General features: G+C 45.8%; 2 protein-coding genes across 2 annotated transcripts in view; one reads left to right on the top strand and one right to left on the bottom strand.

The window, feature by feature from the left end:
• Positions 1-13,225, top strand: part of STX3 (syntaxin 3) — a 39,487-nt gene extending 26,262 nt beyond the window's left edge. Inside the window, exons 3-11 of the mRNA XM_035124343.2 lie at positions 153-252; positions 771-845; positions 2,139-2,206; positions 3,323-3,431; positions 3,626-3,699; positions 3,990-4,124; positions 5,498-5,608; positions 7,819-7,925; positions 10,154-13,225. Of these exons, the coding sequence (XP_034980234.1) occupies positions 153-252; positions 771-845; positions 2,139-2,206; positions 3,323-3,431; positions 3,626-3,699; positions 3,990-4,124; positions 5,498-5,608; positions 7,819-7,905 (759 nt within the window). The 3' untranslated portion in view covers positions 7,906-7,925; positions 10,154-13,225. The remainder of the gene's footprint in view (positions 1-152; positions 253-770; positions 846-2,138; positions 2,207-3,322; positions 3,432-3,625; positions 3,700-3,989; positions 4,125-5,497; positions 5,609-7,818; positions 7,926-10,153) is intronic.
• Positions 13,226-16,207: 2,982 nt separating this feature from the next.
• MRPL16 (mitochondrial ribosomal protein L16) lies at positions 16,208-21,244 on the bottom strand. The gene is made up of 4 exons (XM_035124320.2): positions 21,093-21,244; positions 19,667-19,732; positions 17,072-17,220; positions 16,208-16,890 (listed from the first exon to the last, which is right to left on the bottom strand). The coding sequence occupies exons 1-4, from the start codon at positions 21,142-21,144 to the stop codon at positions 16,405-16,407; spliced, it is 753 nt and encodes a 250-aa protein (XP_034980211.1). The 5' UTR covers positions 21,145-21,244; the 3' UTR covers positions 16,208-16,404.
• Between the last annotated feature and the right edge of the window lie 684 nt (positions 21,245-21,928).

Below are 21,928 nucleotides of genomic sequence, written 5' to 3'. Positions count from 1 at the left end.
TGGGGAGGGGGGACAGTTAAAGTGAGGTATGCGTAAATGAGCTTGGTGCTGGATCTGTGGGGATTAGGCTCTTGATTTCCCCACACCTACCCTCCCAGCGGTGTCAGTGTAGTGGTAAGATTCCTCTTCATTTTGTTTCCATAATTTTGCAGATTGAAGAAACCCGGCAGAATATTGACAAAATTTCCGAAAATGTAGACGAGGCAAAAAAGCTGTATAGCATCATCCTGTCAGCCCCAATCCCTGAACCGAGTGAGTAAGACACAAGCCCCCTTGAGAGAAATTTTTGGCAATGATTCTTATGGACTTTCCCCTGCTCTGAGAACACAGAGCCAAACCTGCTAAACCCTTCATGCTTCCTTGCCTCTTGATATACTGTGTAAGAGGGTGAGAGGCTAAAACTTGGGAGTAAACAGTCTGAAGAGGCTTCCTCTGCTGTCCTCTCAGGTTTCAGAAGACTGTGGACAAAGTTTAATTTCCCACAATGTTTAATTTCCCACAATGCCCCAAAGTGATACTATGATGGGGGCATTGTGAGAAATTAAATGGCCACCTCCCACTGATGCCACCAGGTAAATGCTGGGAGCCAAATTGTTGGTGGGCCCTGCCAGGGCCCTGTGGTCCCAGCAGCTCTAAAGCGCCAGGTGCTGGTGCCAACCTTGCCTCTTTGCCCTGCTCTCTCGTGACTTCAAAACTGGATTCTTTCCAAGAGGATGCTTGCTGCTGTTCTCATGCTGCTCAGCAGTGATGTCTATTCTTGTGTTCTGCAGAGACTAAGGACGACCTGGAGCAGCTCACAGCAGATATCAAGAAAATGGCTAACAGTGTCCGAAACAAACTTAAGAGTAAGTAACATGTCCCTCGGGCAGACTGGTCTTGGAAGTTCCAATTTATATTGCTTGAGCTCTCATTTAGGGAATGCTTAAAGCAAGGGTGGGCAACTCATAGCCTGCAGGCTGGATATTGCCAGAATCTGGCTCCCCGGGTCGCCTTCTACTCGTCAGCTGTTCAGTACAGAGCAGATGAGAGAAGAAAGGGCTTCGTTGTGCAAAGTGTGCAGTTGCAACTCTGATCTCTGCAAAGAAGAGAAAATGTCTTAGAAGAGAGGTAGACTTACGTTCCTCGAAAATATGCAAGAAATCAGTCAAGAATTCTGCAACGGCATGCATGCAATTTTTTTGAACGCCTTCAAAATTGCCTTTTGAAGTTTGAGGTCTTGAATTCCTGTGAGTTAGGGCCTTCAGCCTAGCTGTGTTTTGATGCCATTTGCATTCTTCCATGGGGATTAATGACTTTTTTTTGCCTTTTGAACAGTTAGGACAGAGAAATGTATTGGAGAGGGTTTCGGTTTATTTTTATAACCTTTGTTTAAAAAAAATCAGTGGAGAAAATGGAAGATTAAGTAGAATGGGTGTGGGAGTCTGTGAGAGAGAGACATTTTGTGTGGGTCTGGCCTTGCCCACTTTGGAGTTCGCTTCACCCACCCACTACTGGAAAAAGATTCCCATCTAGCATAAAGTGTAAGCAATATACTAGCGTCTCTCTCTTCTGTAGCTGCAGGCTGGGCACCCTGGCCCAGTCTTCTTGTTGCCACCCTCTGCATGTTCCTCTCTCGTCACTAAAGTAATTAAATTATGCAGACGCTTAAGAAAAGGACTTGTTCCTACATACTATGGCAATATGCTAGTACACACACTAATGTAGAAGGAGGGAGGGAGAATGGTCAGAGGCACCAGCTTCTCCAGAGGACCGGGGGGGGGGACAAGATGTCGTACACAGTGGCGGAGCTTCATGCTCCGGCACCGGGGGGTAGGGGTGGTGGAGAGCAGGTGGGGACAGGGCTGGCGTCAGTCCCGGGGGTGGGGCGTGTGTCCTGGGGGTAGGGCGCACCACCTGCAGGGGGGACAGCCGTGATGGCACCCCACTGGGATCACGCTGCCGGGGGCGGTGCACTCCCCCTGCACTCCTCTTCCTCCGCCAGTGGTCGTACAACATCCACTGAAAATGCCTCAGCCCCTAGAAGTTGGCACCTATGAGAGTGGTATAGGGGTTTGTCTAGGTAAAGGGACTAAGGCTTCTTCACTGTTCAGGATAGAACCAGAGCATCTTTCCGTCAACTCCTTTCCCTGCATTCACAGGTATGGAGAGGAGTATTGAACAGGATGAGGTTCGATCATCAGCTGACCTGCGGATACGGAAGTCCCAGGTAAGCAGAGCTCTGTGGCAATTCCATACTGTTGGATGCCTTTGCCCGCTGTTAGTCAGTGGTCAGAAAAGAAGGGAGAAAAGCTTTTTTGAAAGCAACAAGAGGGTAATTGCTGGGGGGAGTGGGGAATAATCTGGAACTCAAATCCTCTTGGGAGCCACATTCTCAGGCCTGCATCTGAATCCCAATTGTGTGGGAACTAGCTGCAGTTCTTCCCAAGCCCAATTTAAAGTACTGGTTCTACCGAGTAAAGCCTCACACAACTCAGGGCCCTAATACCTCACACACCGCCTTTCCCTGTGCAAACTTACCTGGACCCTAAGATCAGCATATGAGGCCATTCTCTCCCATTTCCCCCCCCCCCCAAGAGATATTTTCATATATTTGGTGCCAGGCAGAGCTGTTTTTATTCTACCAGGCAGTTAGAGTCCAACTGCTTTTGGAATATTTTGTTTATTTCTGTGTTTATCCAGGAGCAAGTGAGGCTACTTTTGTATTTCAGGGAGGATTTTTTAAAATTAACATTATTAGCTGTTGTATTGCTTTTAAATGATGTATTTATGAGCCATGAGATATTGTTGTAAGTCATTTCAGCACTGTTTTTGTAATGAAGCAATGACTAAATTAATAATGATGAGAGTTTTTTTCCCCACATGCTCAGAAGGACTGCTTGCTTTTCATGGTGGAACAAAACTGGTTCCAAGTTGAACCCCCTAGCTCAAATCTGGCCCTGATAGCTAGCTTTAAAAAAAAGAGAGAGTGAGAAAGAAGCTGATGGTTTCTGATCTGTAGCTTGGAAGGGTGAGGAATGAACTCTGCATCTTTTGCAGTTCATTTCACACAAGCTGCTTAACTGTAATTTTGAAATATTTAAAATGCTTTTGCTTATGCAAATGATTTTCAGTTTCTTAAAGATAACACTCTCTCACACACACACACACTTGAAAACTTGAGGGTATTAAGTCTCTTTTTAATGCAGACTCAAAGACTTACGGGGTTTTTTTTATAAAAAAAATCACTTTCCAGCTTCCAAAAATAACGGCAGTAGGTAATTGGTAGATCAGACAGAGTGAATGAGCCAGGGTCCCTTGAGTCATCACTTCTTCCTATCTCCAGCATTCAGTCCTTTCCCGAAAATTTGTCGATGTGATGACGAAGTACAACGAAGCACAGGTTGACTTCCGGGAACGGAGCAAAGGAAGGATTCAGCGACAGCTTGAGATCAGTATGTATGCTTTATGCCTTGGCCTTCACCTTTGGGTAGAGCATGATCCTGAATGCTAGAGCTGGGTTTTTCTGCCTAGAAGCATTTGCACCCCTTCCTGCCCTGGTAGGATTTGTAGCTCCCAAGGAAGTGTTTGTTCCTGTTGCAGTACCTGAAACTCTTGTTCTCTCCCTGTTTCTTTCCCTGGGATGCAGCCGGGAAGAATACAACAGATGAGGAGCTCGAGGAAATGTTAGAGAGCGGAAATCCATCAATATTCACATCTGGGGTGAGTGTGTGTGAAGGTGACTGCTAGGCAGCTTAAGCTTGAGAAGGGGAGAAGAATGCAAAAGAATATCTGTGGATTGTAGGAGCACCAAGGGTTGTTGGTTGGAGTTGTAAGATGGCGGCTGAGTTTGGGCATGTTGTGAAATGGAAGAGTATATCCAGTGAGAAGAGCTGGGATAGATTGAAGGGGAGCATATGAAAACCGCAGTGCAGAACTTTTGGAAGCAACGTTCTGCAAAGCGTGGTCACTATAGTACATTTGCAAATGACAAATCTTGGGGTTTTTCCTAGATTATGGATTCCCAGATCTCAAAGCAAGCATTGAGTGAGATTGAGGGACGGCATAAGGACATTTTGCGGCTTGAAAGCAGCATCAAGGAGCTTCACGACATGTTTGTGGACATTGCCATGCTAGTGGAAAATCAGGTAACTGAGCTATGGGGCAGGGGGTGGAGAGAGAAATGGATCACCGAATGGAGACCTTGATAAAAAGCAAAGGTGGCAATGAATAGCAGAGCGCCCAGAGCTGGTTATCTGTTTAACCATGGGAAATGAGGTTGACAACCTGTAAAGGCAGCTTCCTGAGGGGCATCAAGTTGCCCAATGAGTAAGAGGAAAATTAGACTAGATGGACCTTCGGTCTGATCCAACAGCATGCTGCTTTTGTCCATATAGTCAGACAGAGTGTAATTGTTTGTGGCATGGGAAACGAGAGAAAATGGGGGTTGAGCAGAGAGATGGGGTTGCAGAGGGGATGCTAGAGGGAAGAGAAATAAGTTAACAGGGAGCATTTGCAAAAAAGCTTTCCAACCAGTTAATGTAACAGCGCTTCTGAGTTAACAAGCATGCCCCCCAGCATAATTTGCAGCCCTTGTCTAGGGGTTGACAGAGTAATGTCTGCATGTGGCTGACTGAACCTCAATAATGGTAGGCCAGGGTAGCCTGATGAAGTCCATTATTAAGGTAATTTGGATACTGGAGTTGAGAGTAACTTCATTTGCTAATAGATTCCTGTCTGACTAGTCTGGAGCGTGGCTTGCTACCCTGTTACACTCCTGGGGATAGAGCTCTGTCTCTTGGACTAAAGAGGCTGTGTCACCATCTTCTCTACTAGTCACTCTTCCACTATGCCAGGCATGTCAAACATGCGGCCCTCCAGATGTTTCGGCCTACAACTCCCATGATCCCTAGCTAGCAGGACCAGTGGTTGGGGAAGATGGGAATTGTAGTCCAAAACATCTGGAGGGCCGCAGGTTTGACATGCCTGCACTATGCTATCCAAAAAGTAAAGAAGGTGTTTTCACAGCTGTGCTTATTAACACCTATCAGTTACGAGGCAGAAATAGTCTGCTTAGAGATTAGCATGGAAGCCTGAATACTACTAAGGCCCCATTTCTTGTTTTCTGCTCACAATGCAATGCGGAGGAATTGCCGGTCAGGTCAAACTATGGTGAGTGTTTTGTTTTCAGAATTTAAAAAAGTGTTTGGGTGGGAGGAGGGAGGGAATATGGGCAAGTTGATGGTCGATGGAAACCATATCCCTGGAAGAGCCATTCATTCAGAGGGAGGGTAACAGCTGTGAGGCGAATTCCTGGCTTGCATGAGGAGAGGGCAAGCGTTCAAGAGAGGAGAGGAATTATATGGCAGGAAATCCGTGTTGGGTGGGGAGAATAAGCTGAAGGCTGCATAGAATTAGGTGGGGGAAACTGAGGGTCTTAGCCATGGCAGTAGGCGTTTTGCAGCATGATAACATTATTTCTCTTTGCTTCTCTACCCCCGTCCCTTAAACTTTCCCACAGGGAGAAATTGTAGATAACATAGAACTCAACCTGGCGCATACCTTAGATCACGTAGAGAAAGCTCGCGAGGAGACCAAAAAGGCCCTGAAATATAAGAGTAAGGCACGCAAGGTGAGCCTCTCCCGTGGACTACCAGCTCTGCGCTGCCGGCCGCCTTGCTGGCTGACACTTTCTGTTTCTGCCTCTCTGTTTCGCTGCCGGCTTTCCTCTTCCTCTGCAAGGGAGGCATGATTGACCGCATAGAGAACAACATGGACCAATCAGTAGGCTTTGTGGAACGGGCTGTGGCTGACACCAAAAAGGCCGTAAAGTATCAGAGCGAAGCGCGAAGGGTGAGGAAGAAGTGAATGTAGTCCCTCCCTCCCTTCCCTCCCCGTAGACCAGGGGTGGGGAGCCCTTTTCATTCCGGGGGCATGCCACTCATGCAAAAGTCAAAGGTTTCTACACACACACACACACACACACACACACACACACACCCCTCCCACCCAGGCAAGCGAGATGAATTATCGCTGTCCAAGGACTCTTTCCAGCCAGATGACAAAAGCACTCAGAAGGGCATGGAGGAGATGGGCGTGGACTGGGAAGGGGCATGACCTGCTGGAGAGAATTCCAATGGTCACATAGAGAGTCTTTGAGGGGGTCCGAGGTTCCCACCCTTGTTTTTAGATTATTGTCCATCCGCCCTTTGAGTTCTACTGCTGAACTCATATCCTGCAAACCAACTGGAGCACCTCTTGCCCTTCTCTTCCTCATCTACCAAAACCCCTGTTCAGTCTTATTAGATGAAGACCCATTTCCCCACCCCCTATCCTGTCTACTTGCAGTTCCTCCACCTTCCCTGCAGACTGTTCAAAAATTCATCCCACTATGCAATGAACTATATGAACAGCTAGCAATGTTTTGTTAAGCATTGTTTTGCTCTCCCAATAGTGCTTAGACTATATCCCCCCCCCCCCGAATAAGGAAGGTCTCTTCTTTCACAGCTCCTAAACTCTCTCAACAGGGTCTCGAGAACTTGAGAGCTGAACTTTTTTAGTTTGCTTGTCATCAACTCTGCAGTCTTCTGCTTTGGGGTGTCCTTCCATTCTTTTATCACTTTTCTGTGCTACATTCTGTGCATGCTTACCTGGAATAAATCCTACATAATTCTTTGGGACTTGACATCTGAATAAATGCATAGAACTGGAGTCTTAAGTCTCATTTAAGGGTTTTGTTCTGAACTTTATAAAAAAAAACAAGGACCTCTGTCCTTGCTTTACAAAGCGCAGAATTCTTGGATGCTTGATCTTTACAGTGGTGCCTCGGATTGCGGACCCGATCCGTTCCGGGGTGCCGTTTGCACCCCGAAAAGTCCGCAACCCGAGCGGTTCTTTCACGCATGCACGAAAGTGCAATAGAGTGCTTCTGTGCATGCACGAAGCGCGCAGAACTCTGTTGTGCATGCACGAAGCGCACAGAACACTTCTGCGCATGCGCACGCGGCGGAACCCAGAAGTAAACACTTCTGGGTCCACCGCGTTCGCAACCCGCAGCGGATGCAACCCAAGGTATGACTGTATTTTTAATATTTGAGGCAAAATGTAAGCATGAGAATCATGGTCAAAAAAGGCATAATATTTGTCACATGCCTAATATTAGCCCTCGCATGCAGGATTATTATTTTTTGAGGGGGAAGTTGTGTGTGTATTTTTAAAGTATTTACCCCCAATGCAGTTCTGATTGGAATCGAGGGTCATGCCTCCTCTTTGCAATAGGAAAAATGTCCCCCTTGGGGACAATGTGTGCTTTCCGTCCATTGTGAATAATAGGGGCAGGGGAGGGGTGGTGTCAAATCAGGACTGCATCAGAGCAAAGGATTAAAGCCTTCATCTAGCCATGCCATGGTCCTGGTCCAGCTCAGCCCCCCTGCCCTGTCCCATTATTGGCACAACCCATTTTAAGTCAAAGTCATTGGATGCAAACTTATTTAAACAGTGTACCTAATGGAGTATTCACACATGCATATTCATCACTCCATAAGGTATTGCTTCATGCCTTGCACCTGCATGTGTGAATCAATTCCACTTGAGTACTGTCTGGCAGTACAAATGCTTTGCTGTCTTTTCTGTCTTTGACTGGTTCACACTTACAAGCCATCACTTGCTGTAGCATTCCTTTGAGTGATGACTATGCAGGTGTCAATTAGTCTTAAATGGTATCAATCTAAGTGCTTTAGCTTAACCAGAAGCTGCCTTCTAGGTGTGTGCACAGCATTTCCCCCGTTGTTATTATGTAATTACTTATAATGACTTAATCTACCTTTTCTTTTACCCTTCTAGAAAACAATAATTATCATTGTGATAGTGGTTTCCTTGCTGGGAATTTTAGCTCTCATTATTGGACTTTCAGTAGGGCTCAAAACATGAAGGGCTGCTGGCTCTGAACTGTAAGTAGCTTGTGGAAGCAGAAGGATTACTTCAACCTCTCTTGCCATCTCCTCTGCTGCTTGGCTTTCGGATGGGCTTCTGAATCTCTCCTCCTCTCTGTGTGTGAATGTTTATGACTTGGGACTAGGGTTAATTGTTTGTCTGATCAACAGAATCAACAAAAAAGAACTTTGTGGCAAGTTGCATTTTGTACCTACATCTATTCTTCCTACAATGTGCAGGGTATGTTAGAGAGCAGCTAGCGCTCTGTATTAAGACTCTCGACCTTTGTGACCTGGGGGTGCAAGGAGTGATTCTACAGAAATTGGGCTGTACTGCAAAAATCTATTCCATCTTTTTTGGTTGAGCACATAGGGTATAAGGGAAGGACATAGATAAAGTGTCAGGGTATTGGTGATTTGGGGCTTGTGAGAAGCGATAGGATCATATGGAATAACTTGATTTGAACAATAGGGAAGCTTTTGCCAGGCTTAGTTTTATTCCTGCGTTTTCAGTATATAAAGCTGATGTAGACAATCAACAACCACGAGGACTAGCAACATTATATAATAAACTAGGATTTTAAAGATGCCACTGGATTCTAGAATTTTGAGGCATAATAGTAGTAATAGAGCTTCATGTAGTTCTCTGGTTTCAGAGCAGATATGTTTATTTGGGTCTCTGTTTTCTGTGCTGTAAATTTCACCAGTACATTTGAGCTCTTGTTTCTTGAGTGTGCGGTTCTCAACTCCTAGCGTTTGGGATGTGGTGGGAGAGAGTGTCTGATCAGCCTGAGAGAGGCTGAGGTCTGCTGGATGCACAAGGTATGGTTTCTGAAGTTTTTGGGCCCTTCGGAGAAGTGACAGCTCTGCAACTGAAGCAATGATCTTCCCCATAGCTGATGGTTTCCATGTTAGCTCTTCTTCCTCAAATGTGTTGGCCAAGGAGGGTTGCCTGGTCCTCTCAACATCATTTCTCAGATCTGATGGTGTTTCAAGGCTGTATTGTACAGCTGAGGATGCATAAGTGCAACATCTGAGGGTATCCTTAGTTGATTTGTGAGACTTTCCTTTGACCCCAAAGTTCCTAGACAGCAGGTCAAGGACAGCTGTTTCTCCCACAGCCCCCATATATATGTGTGTTTCGCTCCTGCTCCTCCCCGCTCTGGTCCTCACTTGGATTGTGAACCTTTGCTGTTTCTCAAACTCCATGGTTTTCTTTCCACCCTCTCAATCTTTTATGTACAGACTAGTGTCATTCAGCCCGTTTAATAAACGGGCGCTAGAACATTCAACCTTTTTCAGCGGCAGCGGCATGTGGGGAGGGGCAGCTGGCCCCTCCCACGGCCGCCGCTTCGTTGGGGCACTCTGCTGAGCCCAGCTGGCCAGCAGGCGCCCAGGAGAAGGCCGCGATTCTTCTGAGGACTGCAAGGGAAACGGTAGGCGGAGGGGTGGGGAGAGCGCGCGTGTGTGTGTGCGTCCAGTCTCTGCATCCAATCCCTGTGTCCGTGGGGCACATGCACAGTAGCGCGAACACAGGGACTGGACGCAGAGACACTTGCACTTTATTATATAGGATTATGGCAGCTGAGCTCACAGGCCACAATAGGTAGAGGGTTATTGAGAGAGATGCTTCTATTTCCCCTAAGAACTCTAGAGAGCTGGCGGGCGGAGGGGGAGGTATATTTATTTCCTTTCCCTATGATACTGTAGAGGAGGGATGGAGAACCTGTGATCTTCCAAGTGTTGAACTCAGTGCCCATCAGCTCCCGCCTGCAGAGCCACTAGCTGGGGATGATGGGAATTACACTACAGTGGTACCTCGACTTACGAAAGACTCGACAACCAAATTTTTCAACTTACGAATGGGGCAAATGGCCGTGCGCTTACGAATGTCTCAACATCCGAAAGGAAACCGCGGCAGTTTTAGATAGGGATTTTTTCGACATACGAATTTTTAGATAGGGTTGCTTCAACTTACGAATTTTTCCGTTTACAATGCATTCCTATGGGAAACCGCGTTTCCAATGGCGCTTTTCGACTTACGAATTTTTCGACCTACGAAGGTGCCGTCAGAACGGATTAAATCCGTAAGTCGAGGCACCACTGTATATGACAATTGAAGGGCCACAGGTTCCCCACTCCTGCTATTAGAGGTTTGATGAACCCCTCTGGCGATAGTGAGTTGGTTGTTCAGCCCTACATGAGAATAACTTTCCCTCCCATTTTGTTCCTTTCCTTTCCTCCAGACACTCCCTGGTTTGATAGCAAGACTCCCCCTCCTGATCCTCACCACCATGATGTGACATTCCCCTGCCTACCCTCCTGCCTTTGGCCTCTTGGATTCAGTATGAATGGCTTCCTGCGGGATGAGTTCACTTGCACCAGTGCTTCCTGTGAGAACTACATACTGTTCCAGTTCCCTCCTTGGATAAAGCTCTGCAGCCAGAAGAGTCTGACGTACCTTGCTGAATCCAGGATGTACAGCAATCTCATAGCACTCCAGAGAGAACCTCCCAACATATCTACTCCTTACCCTTCCTTCCCTTCCTTCCCACAACACCTGCTGCCTCCAGATCAAGCATTTCCTATGTTTAATCCCCCATCCTTCAAGAATATTCTCTAGTACGGTGGAATGACGGAATTTTGGACACACCTTTGCCTACCTCAGTGCCTTGATTATTTTCAGCTGTGCCTTTTCCTTTTCTTTTAACAATGGAGATGTCTTTACTAGAGATGTCAGACATTACATTGCTAGTCAAAATTGCCCAGGTTAAGGGCCAGGACTTGAACTGGATCTGCTACATAACTGCTGACCACCATCCCATTGTATACTGAGGCTAGCATTCTGCCTTTTTTTTTTAAGTTTAGAGCAGATTTTGCGACTCATAAATATTTTGCAGGACACAAATCTTAGCCTATTGTATACCACAGTATATCTTGCCCTGCTATCCCCAAAGAGAGCTTGACTTCTAAATAGTGGCACAGTTTGCAGTCAATCGAGGCAATCTTGGGAGAGGGATAGCGGGTTAGGACCACAGGCATAAATGCAGCCATCTAGGCATGAAAACAGCTGGGTAATCGAGCCAGTTTCCCTAAATTAGGCTGTGAAAACTGCATGCTACATAGGTGGGATATAGTCGCTAGTACTCAAGCCCTCCAAATCTGAGCTGCTTGTGTACTAATTTCTTGGCTCAAAGCAGCCAGCATTGCAATAGAGGTGTGATGTTTTGGGTGCTTAGAACTGGTCTGTGTTTGAAAAGAAAGATGTCCTTAGATGCCTATGGAGGAAAGCACTCCTTGGGAATATGTGTGGTCTACAAAATGGGTAGCCAACCTTATTTGTTTGGAATGCATTCAGATTTCTGAAAGCAGTAGAATGCAATTCCTTCCTGCATTAAAATATTTGTTTTCCTTGGGCGAGTGTGCCTCTGTGCTGAAGGCATGGTTGTGTATGCCCTCTCTCCCCCAGTCCTGTGTGTGCATGTTTGTCTGATGACATACTAATTGGGAAGAAATGAAAGGCTTTGTTTGCTTGGAAGTGTTGTTTTTCTACTGAGGGTTTCTACCTTGTTTGAATGGTCACGTTGCCTCCATTAAATTGCTGTTCATCACTCAGCCAATTTGGTTTGCACAGCTGGGAAAAGCTGGTGTGGAGAAAGGCAGTGAGTTGGTTCATAAGACATACAAATAAGGCATGTTTTCGTGATACTATAACTTCTGCTGGGGAAGACTTTACTTTCTCATTTAAAAGACCTCAAGCTTGTTAAAAGAGCATATTTATATGGTTTTTTCTCAAGGGTGGTCCTAGCAGTTGTTACGCTTTTGTGTTTTTGTAAAGTAAAATCCCCCTCAAGGCTTGCTGCTTCCAAACATGAGTTTTATGGTTTTGTCTGAGAAACCCTTTGCTATTATTTTTCCTATTCAGAAGTTATTCAGCTGCCTCACTGCTTCATTTTCAGTCATATCTGTGTCCTACTGCGGGTGTCACTCGCAGAAGCGAAGGGATATGACTGTGAATTAGGCACAGAGAAATGAATTTGGCTAGGAAAGCATCATGATCTAGCTCAGCAAAAATGCACAGAAGGCTGATTCAGGCTAGCCATTGTATGGGAGCAAGTCTCAGGCCCTTCTCTGAGAAGCAAGCGCCTATGCTTCAGTACCTTTCACTTTCAGCACCAATAAGTTCACTGCACGGAAGCCTACCTCACAGACTAAATGAACCACATTCCCTTTTTCAAAGGTGGGGAATCATCCTGGAACTAAGGGTTGATAGAGAGACATTAATACGGCAAGAAAGCTTTAGGTCCTTTAGTTAAGTTTCTGTTGAAATTTCTGTTGAAATTTAAATCATATAAATTTAATTTATACGAATTCTTCACCGGAAAGTCTGCTGTAGCTGTTATCTCCCATGGGAGAGAAAGCCCCTTTGACTGGAATTGAGGATTTGCTTCCTGGGGGAGATGACCATCTCCTGGACACTAGGAAAATCTGGCTGGTTACCCGTTGTTCCACCATTCAATTCCAGCCAGTATCTAGCCTGTCTAGTCTTGATGTTGCAGTAACCATACAAACACTTTCCTGCCAACTGGCAGTGACCTCTTTGAGTGCACAGATGGAGCGAAGAGGAAAGTCTTCCTAGAGATGTCCTTTCCTTTAGGCCTTGATGTCTGTACATTGTTAAGCGGTGCTTAAAAAGTTGGTGGACTGATCACCCGTGAGAGCCATCTGCAAAGCGGGGAAGACTGGATTTCAAAATACTGTGCTGCCTATGGACAGCAGAGATTATAGGAATTTGGTTTTGTCAATGCTTTTTTTTAATGAGCTGGTTTTTTGTTTTTAATAAATGAGTTTGATGTTCAAATAGTCTGTAAACTCTGTGCTTGTGTATTGAACTTCTGGACTGGGTATAGCCATACAAGCCATTATAGTTATTGTTTCGAGGGGTGGTGTGTACTTTCTTGGTCTTGTATGGCTTTTGCCCATATCCTATATATGCTTCATCAACACACCTTGCAGTGGGTGGGTCTTGGGGAAGAAGGTTTGCTATTCTTAACACAGGATTGAGGAACTGCCTCTTAAATACACCTGGAACATAAAGTGGCTGGATTCCACCACCGCTCCCCATTGTCATTATGCCAGATCTTTCAGGTAAGATGATTCTGTCCTGTCAACCTTCCCCAAACCTTGGTCCGCAGATGTTGTGGTCTATGACGCCCATTATCTCTGACCAATTGGCCATATTGGCTAGGGATGATGGGGGCTATAGTCCAATTACATCTGGGCACCCAAGGAGGAGGAAGGCTGCCATTAAGAGTGTCAGTACCTGTGAGGGACCCATACCCATACGCTTTCCATCTAAACTACTTAAGGGTTGTACAGGACCCCAAAATTGAATGGAGTTCTTCTGTGTTATGTAAAAAACTGTTGGTATAAAAAAGGAAATGGAACAGTCTCAGTGCTATCTGCACCTGTGAAAGAACAGCCCTGTCCATAATACTCTCCTTAACTCTGGTGTGTTTATGTCCCTAGTTTCCTGTCTTCCTTAATTTTATCCTCCGCCTGTTACCCACAAAACACAAGCCCTCTCCTCTGTCCCCTTGTTCCTGCTACCATCCCCCTACCAGTGAAAGATGTCTGGGTATATTGCTATTCATGTTTCCTCTTGCTGAGCAGAAGAAGATCATGATCATGATATGCTGCATCATTCTTGCCATCATCCTGGCCTCTACTGTCGGCAGCTTCTTTACCTGAGCGCTCATATCCTGTCCCTCACCACTTGTCTAAGGTGAGTTGCATGCAGAAGCTTGATCCAGAGGTTTGTTTAATCAAGGTAATTCTCATTTTTATGGACATTGCAGTCTACTATTTCCCAAACTGCCTTATAGTCCTACCCATTGCTATGGTGCAGAATACCTTAGCAGAAAATACCCCCCTCCAAAAAAAAAAAAAGCTTGAAAGGTGGAGCCATCAAGCTGGAGATAAGTCTGTGCAGTCCAACTGGGTGAGTAGAGTAGAATATCAGAATTCACAAATGCATATGTACTGAAAGGCTCTAAATCGGAGCGTCAAGAGCATCTTGCTTATAAAAGGAGGGCGATAGCTTCCTGGGTAGTATGATCTCATAATTTTTGCTGGTTGTTAGGCTACAATACTACTTGTCATCTGTTTCCTTTTACCTTCAACCTTCTCAGCTCCTTGCCGTTTCCTTTCTTCCAGGATGGATTTGCAAGATGGCTTCCCCACTCCACACATGCTTCCCTTGGTCCTACAATTTCCAGTGCTTCCTCTCTTTATGGAGATGTCACAGCCAACCATTTGCCCTTCAAAATCTTTTGCTGGATTTCAGGAGATTAGTACACCAGCATAAAGCCAAGTAAGACAGTGAAGGGGAACAGTACGAGCACAGGGGCCTTCTGGCTACAACCAAGCTTCTTGGTTGCTCTTGATACTTAACCAGCTCTAATTGGAACTTTACTCCCCCTTACACTTGCTGCTCCTGCCTAGATTTCTCCAGTGAAACCAAGTACTTTTGTTATTTTATTCATTTATGAATCTCCTCTTACATGCATCTCAAGGTGATTTATATACCATTGAAAACACACCAGGGGAAAACCCCTAACGGCTCATGTTATTTATGGAAGAAAATCCACAGGTTTTCCTCCCTTTATGACAATCGACAGTAGGCAAGCAGGTGCCTGTGGGTTTTCAGACCTGTGATTTATGTTTTGTTTGCTTTTTCTGCTTATGCTTTGTTGAAAGGGATACAACTTCTTACAGCAGCCTCAAAAGGTGTGTGGCTGAACATCTGGATGATGGCATGGACTGAAGCAGATTGTTTCCTCGCCTGCTGAATAATGTTGCTTACGCAGACTCCTGCCATCCTTGTGGTCCTAGTGCCAGTCCGTTTATTCTGCTGTATCAATGGGAATTCTTGAGGCGCAATCTGCAAATGCCCATAGGGGAGCCACACACCCCTTGTAAATCATTGTGTTCTGTCCGATTTGACACTGGTTGTATTAACATGTATACTTGTATATAGAACTATCCCACAATTTCTCACGTACTTGAAGGAAGGTGGTCATTTATTTAAACAACTTAAGCTGTATTTACTCAACTATATGTTGTTTCCTCCCTTCCGTCACCTCTCTTGTAGGGGGCATGTAGCTGGAACACTTTTAATTCCTTTAATCCTGGCCAACGGTGTAGCTCCTTCTCCAGCTGGGGCAACTCCTCAGGTTGTTTGTTCCCCTTTAAATGATAAACCAGTCACTAGGAAGAAGGGAGATATATGCAACTGCCTGACGACCCACCCTTTGAATTATAAAAATTAGAAGTCCCGTGCGCAAGAGGGGCCACTGGATGCTCTGGACTTGGAAGGGAAAAGGCTTATTCATTTCCTCATAACTGTGACTTATGAAAGCTACTCTCTTGCTGCTCAAAAGACATGGATGTTCAGAAATCCTCTGGAATAAAGAGTTTTGTTTGATCTGCTGTTATGTGTGAAAGACTAAATGAACTAAAACTACATAACCAACCTATTTTTCTAGTACAGTGGTACCTCGACTTACAAAGGCGATCCATTCTGCAGCGCTCTTCGTAAGTTGAAACCTTCGGTTGTCGAAGCGTCCATTTTGTGCATGTGCGAAGCGTGCTTTGCGCATGCGGCGAAAAGACTTCCAGGGTTTGCCGACTTGGTAAGTCAAAACCTTTGGAAGTCGAGGCATTCGGATGTCGAGGTACCACTGTATAGGGAAGGGGAGTGGGTGGTTCTCCAGATGCTGCTGGCCTGCAACTCCCATCATCCCTGAGCACTGCCCGTGCTGGCTGGGGCTGGTGTCCAAACAATATCTGGAGAGGAGGGGCTCCTCACCCAGATGTACTGCAAGGACTCCCAAGAATTGACAGCTAAGAAGTCTGAGGGCTTTTGCCTGGTACAGAAGCAGCTTTTTTGGACCCCTAAAATCTTACTACCCCATTTAGACTTACAAGAATAGGCACAGGCCCAAGCGATTACCCTATACAGCCCTTTTTATTTCACAGCTAATCTAGCTTCACTGGCAACATGGCAGAATTCAGCACCAACGTATATAAAAATTAAGCTATCTCAGGACTATGCATGCCTCGTCTCACAAGCACTTTGAAATGTTCCGGCTGTAAAATGAGCTATACAAAAGGTTAGAAGTTGCAAACTTGGCTTTGAATATACTTTTATCAATTACAACTCTTCCAAATTCAGTTTGCATTGCAAACTGACAAGTCCTCCTTAAAGGCCCTGCATCTGTGTGGGAAAAACAAAAATGGACAAGAAAATGGCAGATTTATTCAGCCAAGTATTTACAGCCGCTCCATCACCCTCCACATCTACTTGATTTCCAAGTATAGAACATGTGAGGAAGCAACCATAACACATTGTCCATAAAAAGTCAAAAATACAGGGAAAGTCTCTGGAAGAATTGATGCTTTGGAGCAGAATACTGCCCGTCCCATGACTTCCTGTTTATACTCTGTCGGGTAGAAAGAACTTTCCCCAATACCGACCCTTCAGTTTCAAGTCATAGGGACTCAAATACTTCCTTATCCCTAGCATGTTAGCTGTGGCTATGCGTTCAAATGTCCATGGATTCTGGTTGTTGCGCCTCCTCTCCTCTTCCTTGTCCCGCATCTCTTGCAGGGATTGCCGGCTGACAGCTATAGCAGGGAAAGGCAACTTCTTGGCCACCTCTGTTAGGAAGCGTTCCACCTCGGCAAATTCACAGAACCCACCTACTTCCACAATGAGGCGGCCAGTCTTCACTGCTGACACATAGTGGTCTATTGCACCTTTGCCACCACCCATGCGCTGCCCTAGACCTTTGCGTGTGATGGGCTTGTAAGGAGCAGGGACTCTCCACACTGCAAACATTTTCTTGGGATGCAGGTGCCGATTGATGGTCAGACGTATCATTTCAAAATGACCCCAGCGGAGATAGCCACCACCAAGAGCCTGCAGGCAAGGGGAGGAAAAAGTATTTTCACCATTCAGAAATAGGAAAATATGTGTCAGGCACACAAACTCCTCCTGAAATCACGTTAACAGATATCTCCCCTTTCTAAGCTTCATGACTTTAATCTCCTCATATTCTTTTTCTATGTAAGTGAGAAGCCACATCAATGCTCACACTCACCAGAATACCATACTGTCCTTCTGTGAATTCTGTGGCTTCTTCAGATGGACCACGGATGTCACGTAAATTCTTGAACTCTCGCCTGGCCTTTGGTACAGCTGGAACTCTTTCAACAAATTTCAGTTTGTTTTTCTCAGGAATAGTGATGCCTAGAAGAATAAAACTGGGTTCAATATTTCTTATAACAGTCTCCCACCTAGACTACCAAAGAGTTTTGTCCAGGAATCTCAGCTCATCATCCATAGCTGTGCTTCCTGATTAGCTACCTATTGTAAGCAATACAGCAGGCATCCCCAAACTGTGGCCCTCCAGATGTTTTGGCCTACAACTCCCATGATCCCTAGCTAACAGAACCAGTGGTCAGGGATGATGGGAATTGTAGTCCAAAATATCTGGAGGGCTGAAGTTTGGGGATGCCTGCTATATAGGAACACTAGAGCCAGTAACGTTAACAAATATTTAGAAGATTTTAAGTCAAAGTTAACATTTGAGCTGATAACAGACTACAGTGGTACCTCAATTTACGAATTTAATCTGTTCCAAACGGACCATCGTAAGGCGAAAAATTTGCAAGTCAAAGCCAATTGGGGGGGATTTAAAATCCGTAAGTCAAAAAAATCCTATCTAAACTGCATCCAAAAAGACGGACGGAACTCTGTTCGTAACTCGAAACATTTGCAAGTCGAGTCATTCGTAAGTACCACTGTATATCCGGATGACTTGGATTAATGACCTTCATGGTCCCTTCCAACTCTACAATTCTATGATTCTAAACATCACTTTGCCTCCCCCAGCTACAGTAAACAGGCTAGCCGATACTATTTTTGTGTGTGTTTTTTTCAAATACCTTCCCCCACCTCAAAAAAATAGCTTTCTGTGTCCTTTAAGTTGATTTTACATAGGGTCTCTTTTTTTAAGAGCCTCCTGAGGAAGACAGTAGATGCCACCAGCAAGTTAGTGCAATACCAAAAATTGTAGTGGATTTAGAAGCTACTGGTAACAGGACTCTTCTGCGCCAAAAGCAGATTCCTCCTTGCCCTTATGGTCCTAGTGAAGAGAAAAATGGGTCTCAGCGGTGCTCTTCAGAACTGCTTCCCTATTTAGGGCTTCCCTCATTTTTGTAGACTTAATACAGGCAAGAGTCTGTGTATGTGCCCACACTTTGCTAAGCTAACATAAACTGGCCTTCAGTTGGGCACCAATATCCCAGATACCAATGGAACTATTTGTATAGGACTGCAGCGTTAAGATTTATTACCACCATGTTGGTTCATGAAGTTAATTTGAAGCTATATTTGCTGTAATAAGGCAGCAGTTTGAAATGGAATGAAATTTCCTTCTGTTAAATGGGACAGGCGTGAGCAGCCGAAAGGGCTATTGCATAAAAGAGCCAAACCTTAGCAAAAAGTATAGTTGCTCTATTTGCTCTTTTACTACAATAACAGCAGCAGGGAGTTGGGTCCCCTGCTCTTCGGGCACACATGCTTGTATTAACTACAGCATTCCAGCACAGTATCATTACTAAGTGTTTTTGATTCCACTTACTACACAGGGAAGCATATTCGACACATTTCATGTGATCACTGTCTGCCTAGTACAAAATATATTTAAGAAAATAATGTACACTAAGTGCACTTGTTGCCCAGAACAAAGTGGGCATTTTTTGAGTATCTGTTCTGGTCCCAGAAAGCAACAGTCACTCTATGCCCCAACCACCTCAATCAAGGTTTTTCTTCTTCCTAATCAGGAGGAGGGGGTTAAATCTAGAACCTTAACCCCCTCACAACTCCTTCAAACAATACTGCCAAAGGTAGCCAAGCTAACCTGTATGATTTCAACACTGTGTTTCAGTGCCTATGCAGTCACTGCAGCTGGATGGAGAAAGCCAGCAGTGGGATCTTCAAATGCTTGGCATTTCCTAGCTAGCTGAGGCTACATACATGGAAGGCAACTTCTGTGTGCACAGTGTCTTTGCTGTATTGGGGAGGAGATGGGAGAGTTTTCCAGGTGCTACATGTTCTGCGAACAGCTCTCTAGAGAGGAGAATCATTCTTTTGGGAACAATACTACCCCAGTGTTTCATTCCATGAGATTTCAGGTAAAGGTACCCCTGACCATTAGGTCCAGTCGCCAATGACTCTCGGGTTGTGCACTCATCTCGCTCTATAGGCCAAGGGAGCCGGCGTTTGTCCGCAGACAGCTTCCGGATCATGTGGCCAGCATGACTAAGCCGCTTCTGGCAAACCAGAGCAGTGCACGGAAACGCCCTTTACCTTCCCGCCGGAGCGGTACCTATTTATCTACTTGCACTTTGATGTGCTTTCAAGCTGCTAGGTGGGCAGGAGCTAGGACTGAACATCGGGAGCTCCCCCCATTGCGGGGATTTGAACCGCCAACCTTCTGATCAGCAAGCCCTAGGCTCTGTGGTTTAGACCACCGCACCACCTGCGTTAATTCCTGATTTATTCTTACAATGTCGAACACCTCTGAGTGAATACCAATTATGCTTACCGCACTTCATCCTGCCATAAAACACTCATTATCAAACATCCATTTCATACTTTTATTAACACTCTCCCTTAGCTCTCAACATACCACTGTAATCTGGTGGAAGTTTATACTGCTTCAAGCCAGCAGTGAAAATTTTGGTTCCACTGGAATCTAGAAGAAACAGAAGGCACAGTGCTTAAATTTATTGTCAAGCAGAAACACAGATCCACTCTTTAACACATCAAAACATGGTATCTGATAACGTCACAAAAAATGTATACTTTGAAGAGAAGCTGCCAGAAACCGGGGGGGGGGGGATCTAAGTGCTGCAGAGGCAATCTTAGTTATAATTTCTTATGGTTTCTTCAAAGACATCATGCTGTGGACCATCTAGCTCTGGTGTGAAGAACCTTTGGACGTCCAGATGCTGAACTACAGCTCCCAAAAGCCCCAGCAACTGATGATGGTAGATGTAGTTCAGCAACATCAGGGGGGCCAAAGGTCCCCTACACTTGATAGCCCTTTGGTTGCTAATTTCCTTTGGATTCCAGGGAAGATGCACCACACCTCGGCATTCTTAATCAATTGGTCCACACATGGGGAGGGGTACAATTTCACATTACAAACAACAGCAGCCCAAAGAATGCTCAGAGAACAAATAATTGACTTCTCTTTCCACATTCAACTGAATGCCACAACCATTCAGGTTTTCTACTAGAGCTTAGAAATGATGACACTATGGACACAAAGGAGGGGTGTCCTGCTGGTTAGAAGAGTCCTGCTGGATCTGACTGAAGGCTTATTTCAGTATATTCAGCGATCTTGTGCAGTTATTCCCCTGTGACTAGAATTCAGAGGTATGGTATCTCCAATTCCAAAGGTAGTGCATAGTCCTTTTTACTAGCTGCCATGGATAGCCCCATCCTCTATGAACGTGTCTAACTAGGGTTGCTATATTTTATAGAGCAAAAAAAAGGACACATTTGCCGACTTCTACTTTTCACTATGGACTCTCATTTTACATACCCACGAAAAAGAAGATGTGTCCTGGGGGTGGGGAGAACATATGGCAACCCTAGCACCCTAAACCCCTTCTAAAGCCATCGAAGCTGGTGTTCATCATGTAAAACGGGATCTTTTGGTACAGGTAGGTTTGCAGTCTTGCGTGATGCAAACTGCACCTTCTCGAAGTTTCCCCTTTTGCATGATTGCTTCAGGAGCTCTGCCTTCACCAGAGGCAGGATCTTCGCTTTATTATCCCCATAGCGGGAACTAGGAGCTACGCGGCTCCTCTCCCTCGACTTCCTACCGCAGAAAATTCCGGGATGATCCTTGCTCCTTCTCCTGCGAGAGCACAACCAAGAGCGGGGCCGGATGAAGCCCGAAGCCCACCTGGCCCAGCCTGCTGCTCCCGCGACGCCCAGCCAGCCGCCTAGGGGGGGACGGCGAAGCGAGGGCACCGGAGAGCCGGGCACGTTTCCCCGGCTGCTCTGCCCCGGCAGCTCGGCTCCTCCCAAACAGGCCTCCTCACCTGCCAGGGTCCCGCGGAGGCCGAGCAAAGGGCGCCCCAGCTGCTTCCACATCGTGCGGCGCTGCCGTGAGCACCAGAAGGGTGGGCGGGGAGGCTCTCTCGCAAAGAAGCTCCGCCTGACCTCGAGCCTCTGATCCCAAAGCGCGACGGAAGTGCAGGGCTCTACTTCCGGTGGGGAGGGTGTTAGTGAGAAGGGGACGTACGGAAACGAGCGGCGACACGGTTTAGTTCCGGCGAATAACTGATCCCGGGGGGCCGGTTCTGGCTCTTCCCTGGGACGAGGTTGGTCCCCGGCTGCCCAGTGGGTAGAAAAAGCAAGGGAGAGTTTACGGGGCATGCGGACAAGGTAGCTTGGTTTCCAGCACAACAGTCAGTGAGCAAGAGGGGTATTACCAGTGAATACCAGTGCCGGATTTATGTATAAGCTGAACAAGCTATAGCTTAGGGCCCCACTTTCTTGGGCCCCCCCAAAAAAAAATTAAAGGGAAAAATAACTGGATGTACATTTCCAAAATATAAGATAAAAAACAAATAAAATAAAACCTACATACAGCAACAGTGTTTTGTGTTGTGTAGGCTCCTATTTGTTATGTGCAAATGTCTTTAGATACCATATAGCATACTGTATATTCAACACAAAAAACAGCGACAATTTGTTGTTGACAAAGGACAGCTGGACATATAAAGGGCCCCATTACCTTGAGTAGCTTAGGGCCTCATCAAACCTAAATCCAGCCCTGGGTGGTACAGCTTAGCTTGCAGCCTCCATCACAGCAAAGAACCTGGTGGCACATTAAAGGTAACTGGGAGCAGCTTCGTTTTAAGTAGGGGGGGGA

The sequence above is a fragment of the Zootoca vivipara genome, chromosome 1, assembly GCF_963506605.1.
Source record: "Zootoca vivipara chromosome 1, rZooViv1.1, whole genome shotgun sequence".
Taxonomy (NCBI): domain Eukaryota; kingdom Metazoa; phylum Chordata; class Lepidosauria; order Squamata; family Lacertidae; genus Zootoca; species Zootoca vivipara.
This window is presented reverse-complemented; position numbering and strand designations above follow the sequence as displayed.

What these genes read in the sequence shown, in the direction of transcription:
- MRPL16 (XM_035124320.2), bottom strand. Translation starts at nt 21,144, where the DNA reads ATGTGGAAGCAGCTGGGGCGCCCTTTGCTCGGCCTCCGCGGGACCCTG. An exon ending in CCTCCGCGGGACCCTGGCAG is followed by an intron (nt 19,733 to 21,092) that starts GTGAGGAGGCCT and finishes TGTTTCTTCTAG; the next exon opens with ATTCCAGTGGAACCAAAATT. An exon ending in AAGGACAGTATGGTATTCTG is followed by an intron (nt 16,891 to 17,071) that starts GTGAGTGTGAGC and finishes CCTTGCCTGCAG; the next exon opens with GCTCTTGGTGGTGGCTATCT.